The sequence below is a fragment of the Triticum urartu genome, chromosome 5A (genome assembly GCF_056163025.1).
Source record: "Triticum urartu cultivar PI428250 chromosome 5A, HENAU_Tu73, whole genome shotgun sequence".
In the NCBI taxonomy this organism is placed as follows: Eukaryota; Viridiplantae; Streptophyta; class Magnoliopsida; order Poales; family Poaceae; genus Triticum; species Triticum urartu.
The window spans coordinates 491,253,145-491,265,690 of record NC_141877.1 but is presented as its reverse complement, the minus strand read 5'-3'; the positions used below and the strand labels follow the sequence as shown (position 1 = coordinate 491,265,690).

The following is a 12,546-nucleotide window of genomic DNA, read 5'->3' as shown; positions in this document are numbered from 1 at the left end:
AGGCTAAATTTTTGAGACCTTTTACGGTACATCTAAATAATAAGAGCCGTCCATTTCCAGTCATTCTATGGATTAGATCCACCGATACTACTAGACAAAATCAGTAGTATATTTTGTTCAAGGGGTAAAATCGGAACATACACTAAACAAATATTCTAAAATTCTACATGCAAACTGTGAAGCCGTTGTGTTTTCTTCTCATGCACGTTTGAAACTCACAGCAAAAGATAAGAGTGATCAAACAACAACACCTAGTAAGCAATCCGCAATACTACCGGACTCAAAGAAGGGAAGAAACAATGAAAGGCTAGACTTTTGAGATCTTTTATGGTACATTTAAATAATAAGAGTCGTCCATTTCCAGTCATTCAATGGATTAGATCCGCCGATAATACTAGACAAAATCAGTAGTATATTTTGTTCAAGGGGTAAAACAGGAACATACACTAAACAAATATTCTAAAATTCTACATGCAAACTGTGAAGGCGCTGTGTTTTATTAGCACTCCCTCTGATTCATAATAAGTGTCAGCAGGTTTGAATTAAAGTTACACTTATTTTGGATCAGGGGGAGTAACAAGTAAATGTTTAGTTTGGTGGAAAGAAACATGCACTGTTGCGGCAGTATCAAAAATGGATTAAAAAAAGTACCCAAGAGATATTTCTTCGATGAAAGGAAGTAAAATATATAGTAGAATCAAATGGAAAAATAGTACTATAAATGGTTCAATGAAATTACCGAACCAATAGATGGTAGCGTTGAGCTTGTGTGGTTCAAGACCTCGTCAGGGGAATGATTTGTAAAGCCAGCATCTTGATTGGCATGTGAGATCAACACTTGATTTGAACCTGGCAAATTATTGTCACAACCTATATCTTCTTCCATTACTACTTCTTGAGCCACTAGTTCAGTTTTCACAGGGGATTCATGTTTGTCGCTGCTAAGGGTAAGTTGGGTCCCTCCAGTAACTATCAACTTGTCAGCACAACCTATTTCTTCTTCCATCAAAACTTCTTCCCTCTCTTCATTTTCTACCTGGGCTTTAAATTCTGCCCCTCTAGGAACTGGTGGTAACATGTCACCACGACCTATATTGTCTTCCACAGCCATTTCTTCTACCTCTGCATTTTCTGTTGGAGCTTCAAGTTGAGCCTCTCTAGAAACATCCCCAAGTTGTTGTGAATATATTTTAGGGTACTCTGATGGAGTGGAATTTAGATCAACAAAAAGATTAAGTCCCTTGTCCGACTGCACGGTTATTTCGAAGGTAGGTGTCACACAATGTCCTGGTATTTCATCATATGTGACAAAAGATTAATTTATATGCAATATTTTCATTAGAATTATATTCATAGTTGCAACATGATAGTAAGAAAGATACCTCTTGGAACTGTAGTGTGATTTGTTTCCAAGGAAGCCATATCACTTACGTTTGACATTCTGCCGCGAGTGTTAATCCCAACTTTAGGAGAAACCACAATGTTGTCGGATTTCTTCTGACGAGCAGTCATCGAGGAGGTTTTCTTCCAAATATTGCGAGAAATCCTGCTCCAGACTACCAAACTACAGTCAGAATATGTGCTTTGAATATGTTGGAACAGTAATGCCTCTTGAATTCATAAGAAATGGCATCACGTACTCATTCTTTTGATTCAAAGAAATGGTCAAACAAAAAAGGATAAAAAAATCTTGGATCTCGATTATAAAGCCTATAGGAATTTTGCAATCCAAGTGGGCATCTTCACAAAACTCTTGCACATAAAAAATGAGATGAAAGTTTTTGTCACATGATGACATCCTTATTATATAAGGTAAAAAACACAAGATAGGTAGTTTAACTCGCACAACCACAAATTACTTCTATGTACAGTAAACTCCTTTGAATTGCTTAATGCGCACCCCCGGTATATTGTGGGGAACATGCTAACAAATTTCCCACTACACTTAGAGGAATGTAAATAAGAAGCTTGAAACTTGGAACAATATTCACATATGCATGCCACTCTATTGTGCTCCAAATGGCCAGCATATGATTTCAAATATAGGCTTTATTGACAATGAACTACCTAAAATTAGAATGTGGATGCATCACAATTTTTTCTTACCATTAAGCGGATACTGGTATGTACTTCCATGTGTTTATACGAAATAATTATCAATAGAAATCATATGGATCATGGCAAAGTATGAAGACACCAAATGGCCACGACATATATGTTGTGTGAAAACGTCTATAAATCTACTAACATGTATTTTGTTTAAGTGTTCACAAAAATTATAAGAATGCAGCAATTTTATCATTTACCATGGAACTCGAGCAAACAAGAATAACAAATACCATATGGAAATAAAAGGTCAGAATAGAGAACCATCAACTTTAGCCACTACATACACAACCAATCTTTAGACTGCTAAATCTAGGAGCACAACTCCGAAGAAACAAGATGGCAATGGCAAGACTTAACAAATGGAACTTTCTTGTGATTATCACATCCTTGAGAGTTCACTACCAAATCGAGAACACGCCGCTATAACTTCAACTCTTGCTATGGTTCCTATCTACTATAGTCAGGATAGATTGTACAAGAGATTCTAAGACCTTTTACAAGGGATGTAGGAACTATATATGACTTGTTAGATTGAAGACATGTATGGTTGTGGATCCCCAAATATCTAGAACCTAACATAGTGAGTGTTGATGAATCCAAGAGTAGAGTTAGATGTTTTTTGACTGCTGGTAGAGGGTTAGATGTGTACTAAGGTGTGGTTGTGGGAAACACTACACATGGTAGTAATGTAATAGTTTTTACTATATTGTTTTATACATACCAATATGAAGGTATTTTGAAAATTATACTAAAATCCATGGACTCACATGCATTTTATTCATTTAACTCACTTTAAAAAATCTTAGATATGGTATATGAATATACATAGAATGATAAAATAATATATATACTACCACATGCTAGTATATAAGACATGATGGTAACTACCACCCGGTGGTAGTATATGAGACATGAGAGTAACTACCACAGGGAGGGATTGTGGAGGAGATCCCAAGAGATACACATCCCTTGACATTATTTAATAAAAGAACTGACTTATGGCCATGTGAATCATAACTGAAAATAGAATCTCGAGAAATCAAAGGCTTCAAAACCCTACGAAGAAATAGAATCACATAGCTCCATCTTAATCCAAACTACCCGGCGCTCAATCAAACTGCTATAAGGTAACACAACAATGAAAGATATATAATGTCCTTACACTTCAAGAAGAGTTGTGGTGGGGCTTCAATGATGGTGGTAGGGATGAATTTGAAAGAAGTACAATATATGATGTAGTTCACTAGTCAGGTAAAAACATGTGGAAAGCCTCATAAGACAAACAAGAATGGAAACATTGAATTAACAAAAATGAATCAACCATCCAAAAAGGTACTACAATTTGATCAATATTTCTAGTAAAATTAGTACAGATGTTGTAGTGCCAAATCGAGAACGCTGCCATACCTCAAACTCTTGGTATGGCTCCAGCCAACTGTAATTGGGATCGGTCGTGTGGAGAGACGCCAAGTACTGATAGAAGGATTGTCGGGTGCGGAGATGGCCCGGTAGATTGGTGGCGGCTATGGTTATGGATGCCAAGATTCAAACCCTAACACAGTAAGTTGAAATCAAAGGGTAGGTTTAGAAGTGTTATGCGCAAAGGCAAGGTTGTGGGATGAGCGGGGGTGTTACTGGGATCTCGAGCCCTGGGAGGAGACCGAGCATAGGAGAAGAAATGTCATTGGAGACGGAGAGTTGGTGGAGGATGAGAGGGAAATGACGATGGAGATGAGGAAAGGGACGAGCTATAGGGTAAGTTGGGGCAATTTTTATAGGGGGCGGGGGGAACGCGTTTGTTTGTTTCTTTTTAGAAGGGAAAGCGCGTTTGTTTGTTGGAAGCACAAGAAAGTCATGTTTTAATTTCCTTCTTCTTTCTGTTTTTCCGCTGCCTTGATTAGGAATCTTTTATTGGTTCCAGCTTAGAATATATGCAGAGAGGAATGGTTTAGGGGATCTCATGGTATGCACATACCCTAGTATTATTTGATTAAGAAAACAAAAGTATGTTCTCGTGAATCACAATTGGAAATATAATCTCTGATCAAATTTAAAGGAAAACCGAAGGCTCAAAAAAGCTACCAGGAGAAACTAAAATCACCTAGCTCCTTAATCCAAACAACTTATTTCTCGACGACAACTGCTACAAGGTCCCACAATAAAGAAAGGTGATGATGTGCTTCACTTCGAGAAGAGCAGTGGCACTGTGGCAGCCTCCCATGAGGGTGCAAGAACAGCTTTGGAGAGAGCATCATTACAATACTCCCTCTATTTCTTTTCTTTTTACACCGCTGTCTAAAGTTGAACTCTCCAAAGTTGGATCAAATTTATATTAAAAAATTAACATTTGCAATACAAAATTAATATAATCAAATCCATCATGGAATATATGTTCCTTCCTATATGTTCATATTATATTTATTTGATGTTGTAAATCCTGATATTATTTAATTTAAATTTGGCCGAACTTTACGAATTTGACTTTAGAGAAATCTAATATGCATAGTAAAAAGAAAAGGAGGAAGTATGTGGTGTAGTTCATGATAAGAGACAGAAAACCTAGTGAGACAAGGAAAAATCCGTCATTAAATTAACAAAAAAATCCCAAAAAGATGCTATAATCTTGGGAAAATGGAACCCGCCACCCAAACAAGTTCAAATAAATGTGAAATATAAACTGATAATAATGTGAGTACATGACTGAAAACATGTGCAGAGCATGATTCCACCGGCCCAAATATAAGTCGTATTAGTTGTCTTCAAGTCAAACATAAGTTCGGCAAAAAATAAAGAGAAATACCAGCACTTACAATACCAAATAAATACACTACAAAAACAGGTGCATCTACTGATACTGATTGGGTATTGTAGGTGTTGATGTAAGTTCAAATTAAGACAAAACTAATATATATGACTCGTATTTTGGAAGGAGGGAATACATGATGATTTCATCGAGCACACATTGGTACAAAAACTAATAATTTGATGATTGTGTACGTGCATTAGGTACAGATCACAACAACAGACTCAACTGTAAACAAGGCAAAGTGACTGAAGCAGATTTCAGGATTTTCACACCACCAGTGGCCGTTACTGTAACAATCTGCTCATTGGAGTTTGATTGGTTATTCTCATTCTGCTAACATTTTAATATCAGGCAGGAACATATTCACACAAGACATTGTTGGGCATGCTGTCATTGATTGATTTTTTCCCAGTAAAATCAATACAAATTTTGCTCCGCGCCAAGATCACAGGAAAGGTTTTTCATACAGTGCGTCAACCCCTTCGATTGAGTTCACATCATGCTGCTAAAACTATCTTCAGCTGAATTTTCAGATGTCTAAGAAGAAAGAGTGGTCTGGTACCATGACCAGTAGTTTATCCGCAGGGGATCACATTTCTGCAGGATTGAGCAGACAGCTACTGCAATATCAGCATGTCCCGTTTCAGGATCAGAGTTCTCCATTGCTTCGATGGTTCCTTTAAGTTCATCCGAAGGCTGCAAACCCATGCGAAGAAGATCAAGCAGGAAGCTCAAAGCAAATACGCATTGCCAATCCTTATTCAGGACCTTGAGGCAAGCATCAGAAATGCGATTATCAGCCACCAGCAAATTGTTATCATCCTTATATAAACCTCTGAGGTATCTCCAGGGGCTTTCATTCTGAGGGTTCACCATAATGGCCTCAACAGTGTAATCTACTTCTGAGTCGCGCATTGCCGCAAGGCCCCCAAGAATTGGTGATCGTGTTACCACAAGGTATCTCTATTGCAACAACAACAAAAAACATACTTCAGTATAATTCTGAATATTTGGCCTTAATTCCTCATCAGTAGAAAAAGGCACTCGCAAGGAAGAAGTTGGTTACCAGGTAAAACCAAAATCAATAAAAAGTTAATAAATCAAGAACAAGAATGGAGATTGCAAGGCTGTTTTGATGAAATTAAGGCACGATGATCCATGAAACTCTACCCATGGTGAAGAATCTGAAGTGAAATGACATATCATAAACACACAAGAAAGCATCCAAAGAAGGACAAGCAAATGACCTGATTCCAAGCTGAGTTATTGAAGACATCTTCCTCAAGAAGCTGGTTGCAGTACTGCAGTTCACTCTCCCATCCACCCAATGCTTGAAGAACCCACTGCAACAATTATAGCAAATCAATTAGATTATTATAACCAATATTCTCTTGGTACTACAATTGCTTAGTACAGCAGCCAAGCGAGAAGTAACAAGCTTAAAGGATACAAACATCCAACTTGTACTGAACATCAAAAGGAGGTAATGCATACCTGCCTATGGGACCAAGCATGGTAGTTTTTAGCATCCATAGCAAGTATCTTCCTTGTGAAGTCATGTTCACTATTTGCAGCATCTGGTCCTATTTTCTCAGCAAGCCATCTCTTGTGATGCCTGAGGGGAAAATATCCCTGGAGGGTTAGTTGGAATTTCACCACAGAGGAAGAAAAGAGTGAGTTTGAATTATGAAAGGATAAAAATATAAGCAAGTGGTAACTCATGCAGAACTCCACAGCCACCAAATAGGAGATTAGTTTCTTGTCAAACGCTTGATGTAATATTAAGCTTATTGCACGGGACTCACCAGACTTGGTAATTTTTTGGATTAGATTCAGCAATTTGGTCCACAAAATGCATTTCTAGCAATAAATCAGCATCCAGTGCCTCTAGAACAACGCGCCTGAAATGCCATACCTATCAAGCAGAAAAGCACCCACCAAGTTAACAAGAATAGCCACTAAAAGGATGGATGTGGATCCAAAGAAAATGCACCACGCTGGCTACAAAACAACGGCAAACTATACCGACAGAAAAATCAAACTCCAGCCACATTGCTCTGTCTTCCTACACTAAACTGGAAACCACAGAAATCGAATGGGCTAAACAGCGAGCCGGAACCCTCTTTCTAGAGTAGAGACTCCACTCTTACCTCTAAACAACGCCGCACCTACCTACTGCCTGTTACACTAATTCGAAGCCTCGTCTACTAAACGTCACACTCAGCCATCCACCTACCTACTGCCTGTTACACTAATTTGAAGCCTCGTCTACTAAAAGCAAAGTTCTAAATAGCGCGAGATAGCACGCAATATCGGCGCTGTAGTGGCCAGGAAAGGGGCTGCGCTATGGTACGCTGCTCGAGTGCCTTCGCGCGCTAATAGTGTCGCTAAGAGTTATTTAGCGCTAAATTTCTGCATAGAAATAGCATTACCATCCCGCTTCGATCCAAAAATTTTAGCCCAAAATTGAAAGAGCCAAGTGAGCTAAAGCCCCAAAGTCGTTCCCGATAACCCCCTCCTCCCGTGGATCGAATCGAACCCTACCTCATTCCCCCCGTTCTTTGAAGCGAATGGCGGCGCCACTGGCGATGGGCGATGGCCACCGGCTGCGGACGCCGACGGCGCCCTGAGCAGCTCCCGGCTTCCCCTTCTCCCGGCCTCCCTTCCCCAGGTCGTCTGCATCCCCTCCCCCAAGTCGCCGGGCTCCTCTTCCTTAGATCGCCGCCGGACTCGACTCAGATCGCCGGCCTTGCCCAGGGCGCCGCCGGACTCTCCCACGGCCCTGCTGCATCAACTCCACTACTTCATCAATCATCATCCAGATCCAGCCTCTACTACCACCATGATCTCGCAAACAGATGGTAAGCTTTGGCAGTATGGGTTGATGTATGGATTGCAAATTTGTAGTGCACCACTAGGCGCTGTTACACCGTCTCCTTTCAGTCAGCCTAAGATTTATTGACATCTAGTAAATCAAACTTCTTGATGCAGCACATGTCTTAATGCATAGTAGTTACCATGGTTTGTTTCAGGTCATTGAACATTAGTGCAGCCATGTGTCATTTTTTAGAAGGCAGTGTATCGTAAGCCTAGTTTATCATTTTGCAAGGCACTACACACACACACACACCAGATTGATGTGAGCAAGGGTAGACCATTGTAGCAAGGCTAGTTTATTTGCTCAAAGCTCTGTCTTAAATTCTTCACTTCATAATTGACACGCAGATTGATGAATTGTACTACTGTCATGGAGTGGTGTATTGTAAGTGAGCAACTAGTGGTTAAGTGTTGCTTCCGTAACTAATTTTATTTCCTGTCAGTATCTAATTTATTTATTTTTGTATAGGTGTGGGTGGCTCAAGCGCTGCTTCCGTAACAGCACCTCCACCCGCTCAAGGTGTAGACTCAGATGATCCTGCGTGGAAGTATTGCGCTCTTGTAGATGTGAACAAGAAGCATTGGCTGAAGTGCAATTATTGTGACAAGATATGCACATCTGGTGTTACAAGGATAAAGTTTCACCTTTCAACCATCAAGAATTGTGGTGTCACAGGATGCCCGAATGTTCCTAATGATGTCAGGCTGGAGATGGTAGCTTTGCTCCTAAAGAGTGCTGAGCTTAAGATCGAGGGATTGGAGGCGGTCAGAACTAGTGTTGACTTAGAACACTCAGATGGAGAAAACCAAATGGATGAAAATGATGGCAATCAGGTTGTGGTGTTGAGGTCAAAACCAAACACAAGCAGCTCAAGGGGTGGCCCTATGGACAAATTCTGCAAGCCTAGTATCGAAGAAAGTGTTAACAGGAATCAAAAAAGTAATTGTGAAACCCAAAAGGTTTAATCAAAGGTGTCCACTCAGAAAAGAGAAGAGAGGAGGAATAGAGCTTGTGAGTATATATGACGAATTTCTATGAAGCTAGCATCCCATATAACACTGCCACACTTCCTAGCTTTCTGCTTATGCTTGAGGCCATCGGAGATTTCGGCAATGACTTGGATGGGCCTAGTGCATATGAGATGAGTGGACCGTTCTTGCAGAAAAGGAAGAAGATGTTGGATTTATTCAAATACCATAAGCAAGCATGGGAGCACACGGGGCGTACTGTAATGACAGATGCATGGACAGATAGGAAAGGCAGGGGAGTAATTAACCTTGTTGTTCATAGTGTTCAAGGACCCTTGTTTTTGAATTCAGTTGATTGCTCATCTGTAAAAAAAATGGCAAATATATTTTTGACATTGTTGATGATTGCATTGAAGATATAGGGGCAGAAAAGGTTATTCAAGTGGTGACCGACAATGCTAGTGTCAATGTAGCAGCAGCAAGTCTAATGAAAGCAAAGAGACCTTCCATTTTTTGGAATAGCTCATTCTATTGATCTCATGTTGGAGGATACAGGGAAGCTTGGATCGGTTGACAAAATAATTGCCCAAGCAAGGCAAGTAACTGTGTTCTTATATGCTCACACAAGGGTGTTAGCTTTGATGAGAAAACACTTGGGAAAGACTTGGTGCGCTCAGGCATTACTAGATTTGCCACGGCTTATCTCAATCTCAAAAGCTTGCAAGACAACAAGAGGGAAATGCTTAAACTATTCAGATCAGATGAGCTACATGAAATGGGTTACTTAGAGAAGGACAAGGGGAAGATAACTCACAAAGTGGTTAACATTGTTGTCAACTACTTTGAGCCAATGGCTAATGTGCTGAGAAGAATGGATAGCGATGTGCCAGCTATGGGATTCCTCCATGGTTGTATGTTGGATGCAAAAAAAGAAATTTCAGTGCTGTTTGATAATGATGAGAGTCGCTTCAAATGCGTTATTGATATCATTGACAAGAGATGGGATAGCAAACTCAAGTAGCCGCTACATTTGGCTGGATACTTTCTGAACCCCTTCTATTATTATCCAAACAAAACTGCAATCGAGAACGATGGATCATTTAGAGCAGTCGTGATCCATTGCATTACAAAGTTGGTTCAAGATCAAAAAACTCAAGAAGAGACTATTGATGAACTCGACAAATACCAAGAGGAGGATTCCTTTGGAATGGACATTGCCGTACGGCAGAGAAGAAGGAAAACCTTTGATCCATGTAAAGCGTTGTTGCTGAAATCTTGTGATGTTATTTAATATCACTTTCTTTGTTCTCCTTCTTATACTTCTCTAACTAATAATCTATTGATGTCTTAAAACAGCTAAATGGTGGTTGAATTATGGCACATGTGCACTCAAGTTGAAGAAGATTGCAATGAAAATTCTCACTTTGACATACAGCTCCTCAGCTTGTGAGAGAAACTGGTCAGCATTTGAAGAAGTAAGAACTGCAACTACAAAATATAGTTCATTTCTCTTCTCACATTGATACCATGTGTTCCATACTTGATTTTCTTCCACCTACACAGGTTCATAAAAAGAAGCGCAGCAGGCTATTCCATGATAGGATGAGTGATCTTGTCTTTATCAAGTTCAACTCTAGGATGAAACATCTGAAAGAGAACAAGCGTAGAGATCCAATAGAGAAGACAATCATGGATGTTCTCGAGGATGAAGACAATGAGTTCATCACCGGGATTGTTCCCAATGACAATGTTGATGAACATGTTGGCAATGAAGATCAAGCCCAACAAGAGAGAGCTTCGACATCACAAGCACAAAGAAAAAAGAAGATGGGGCCTACTGCACCCCCTAAAAAGAAGAGGAAGAAGAGCATCCATTCTCTCCTTAATAGCATCGATGAAGAAGCTATCCTTTCCGCCTCTTCCAATTCTTCTTCGGAATCAGAAGATGAGTATCCCTCTGCCCTAGCTGACTCAGATTAATTGCATGGATGCCAACCAAATCACTTATGTTATGTGTGCAAGTGTGACTTGTCAAGTTAGTTCTTAGTTGGTTGAACTTCTGTTGCTTCGGCGGGAAGCCAAACTTTGCTTTGATTTGTTATGTAATGACTTGCTGGATGTTGACTTGATGGCTTTGTTATGTAATGCCAAACTTATGAACCATGTCCTGCATTTTGAATTTGTGATGTGGTGCTAACTTGTTATATACTTGTATGTAGCTGTTCTTTGCTTTGCATTATGATTTATGCCTTCCTGGTTGCTGCTATAGTGTAGTGTATGATATTCTTCTACTGATTTGGCTGGATGCTAACTGATTTGCTGGTTGCTGCTATAGTGTGCGGTCAATTGTCAAGTATATATTAATTTCATACCTGATTATATGTTTATTTTTTCCCAAATGATAAGTGCCACACGTGTGGCACGAAGTAACACCGCCCTGACGTTTTTACACTAAAGTTGCCATTCGAGAAAAAAATACAAACCCATGCTCCACAACTAAAGTTGCCATCCTCTTGTAACTAAAGTTGCCATCAAAAAACGTCAGGGCAGAATTGCTTTGGGGCACTTATCAGGGTCCTATTTTTTTTATTAATTTAGCTGAAACGCTAAATGGGGCATGGCACGCTATAGCTGCGCTATGCGCTATAGCATTTCACACACTTTAGCCGAGCCGATGCTAAGAAGCTTAGCGCGCTATTTAAAAGTTTGACTAAATGCCATGGGTCACAACTATACTGGATCAGGACCTCAGCGTACACAGTTGAAGCAATTCCTGAACAATTGAAACTCCACAGCACAGTTCCATGGTTCCAGTCCACAACGGTTCCTCCGTCTTACCTACACTAAATCAGGGGCCACAGTAATCGAAGGGCTAAACAGCAAGCCGGATCCCTCTTTCAAGAGCAGGGACTCCACCGTTATCTCTTAAGACAAGGTCGCAATGACGATGGCATTGCTGGAGCGGCCTCCACGTCACACTCAGCTATCCGCCACTACCTACTGCCCTTGCACTGATCTGAAGCCTCCTCTACTAAAAGCCATGGGTCACAGTTACACTGGATCGGGACCTAAGCAAAGCAGCTGAAGCAATTCCCAAACAACTGAACATCCACGGAAGGCGAGAGCAGGCAGGGGCAGTGAATAGCCTTACAGTGTAGTTGCCGGGGTTGAGGTGGATGGCGTCGGCGGTGAGGCGGAGGGCGCGGGGGCTGCGCTCGCCGGCGGCGTAGAGGGCGCGGAAGTAGTCCATGACCTCGCGGAAGTCGCCGCGGTAAGCGATGGAGACGACGGGGCAGGGCCCGTCGGCCTGCGGCAGCGGCGCCACGTCCGCCAGCTCCGGGCGCCGGCTCGGCGGCACCCACTGCTCCTCCCCCTCCTCCCCCGACGACGACCCCATGGACGCTCTGCTCTGCTCTGCTCTCGCGCGCGCGTGCGAGATGGAGATCTAGGTTTTCTCCTCTCTCTCTGCTTTTTTTTTCGTTCGTGGGGGTACTATACGGTGGACGTCACAGCGAATCCAAAGTTTTCCGTGCGTGCCCGGAATCGGATGCTCTTCGGCTTTTTGGCCGTGGGGAAGTTTTCCGGTTTGGGTAGACTGGCTCGGAGCTGCAACAACAGAAGCAATTTTCCCGGTCTGGGATGCTCAAGAGTATCACGAGCCCGCACACGTCAGCACAACCCAAGCCAAACATTCGTGCGAGCGCCCCACTGATCACACGTTCCAAACCACCAAAAAACCGGCACGGCACAAATTCAAGGATCTCTATGTGGGCAAATTCATGAAT

The 12,546-nt window shown here is 41.3% G+C and overlaps 2 protein-coding genes and 1 pseudogene across 2 annotated transcripts; 2 read left to right on the top strand and 1 right to left on the bottom strand.

The window, feature by feature from the left end:
* Positions 1-5,290: 5,290 nt before the first annotated feature.
* On the bottom strand, positions 5,291-12,327 carry FTA (farnesyltransferase A). The gene is made up of 5 exons (XM_048675164.2): positions 11,913-12,327; positions 6,721-6,830; positions 6,410-6,530; positions 6,163-6,258; positions 5,291-5,878 (listed from the first exon to the last, which is right to left on the bottom strand). The coding sequence occupies exons 1-5, from the start codon at positions 12,156-12,158 to the stop codon at positions 5,453-5,455; spliced, it is 999 nt and encodes a 332-aa protein (XP_048531121.2). The 5' UTR covers positions 12,159-12,327; the 3' UTR covers positions 5,291-5,452.
* Positions 7,511-9,782, top strand: LOC147972202 (uncharacterized; annotated as a pseudogene).
* LOC147972201 (uncharacterized) lies at positions 8,504-10,741 on the top strand. The gene is made up of 3 exons (XM_087521359.1): positions 8,504-10,014; positions 10,118-10,236; positions 10,325-10,741. The coding sequence occupies exons 1-3, from the start codon at positions 9,969-9,971 to the stop codon at positions 10,739-10,741; spliced, it is 582 nt and encodes a 193-aa protein (XP_087377485.1). The 5' UTR covers positions 8,504-9,968.
* Positions 12,328-12,546: the final 219 nt, after the last annotated feature.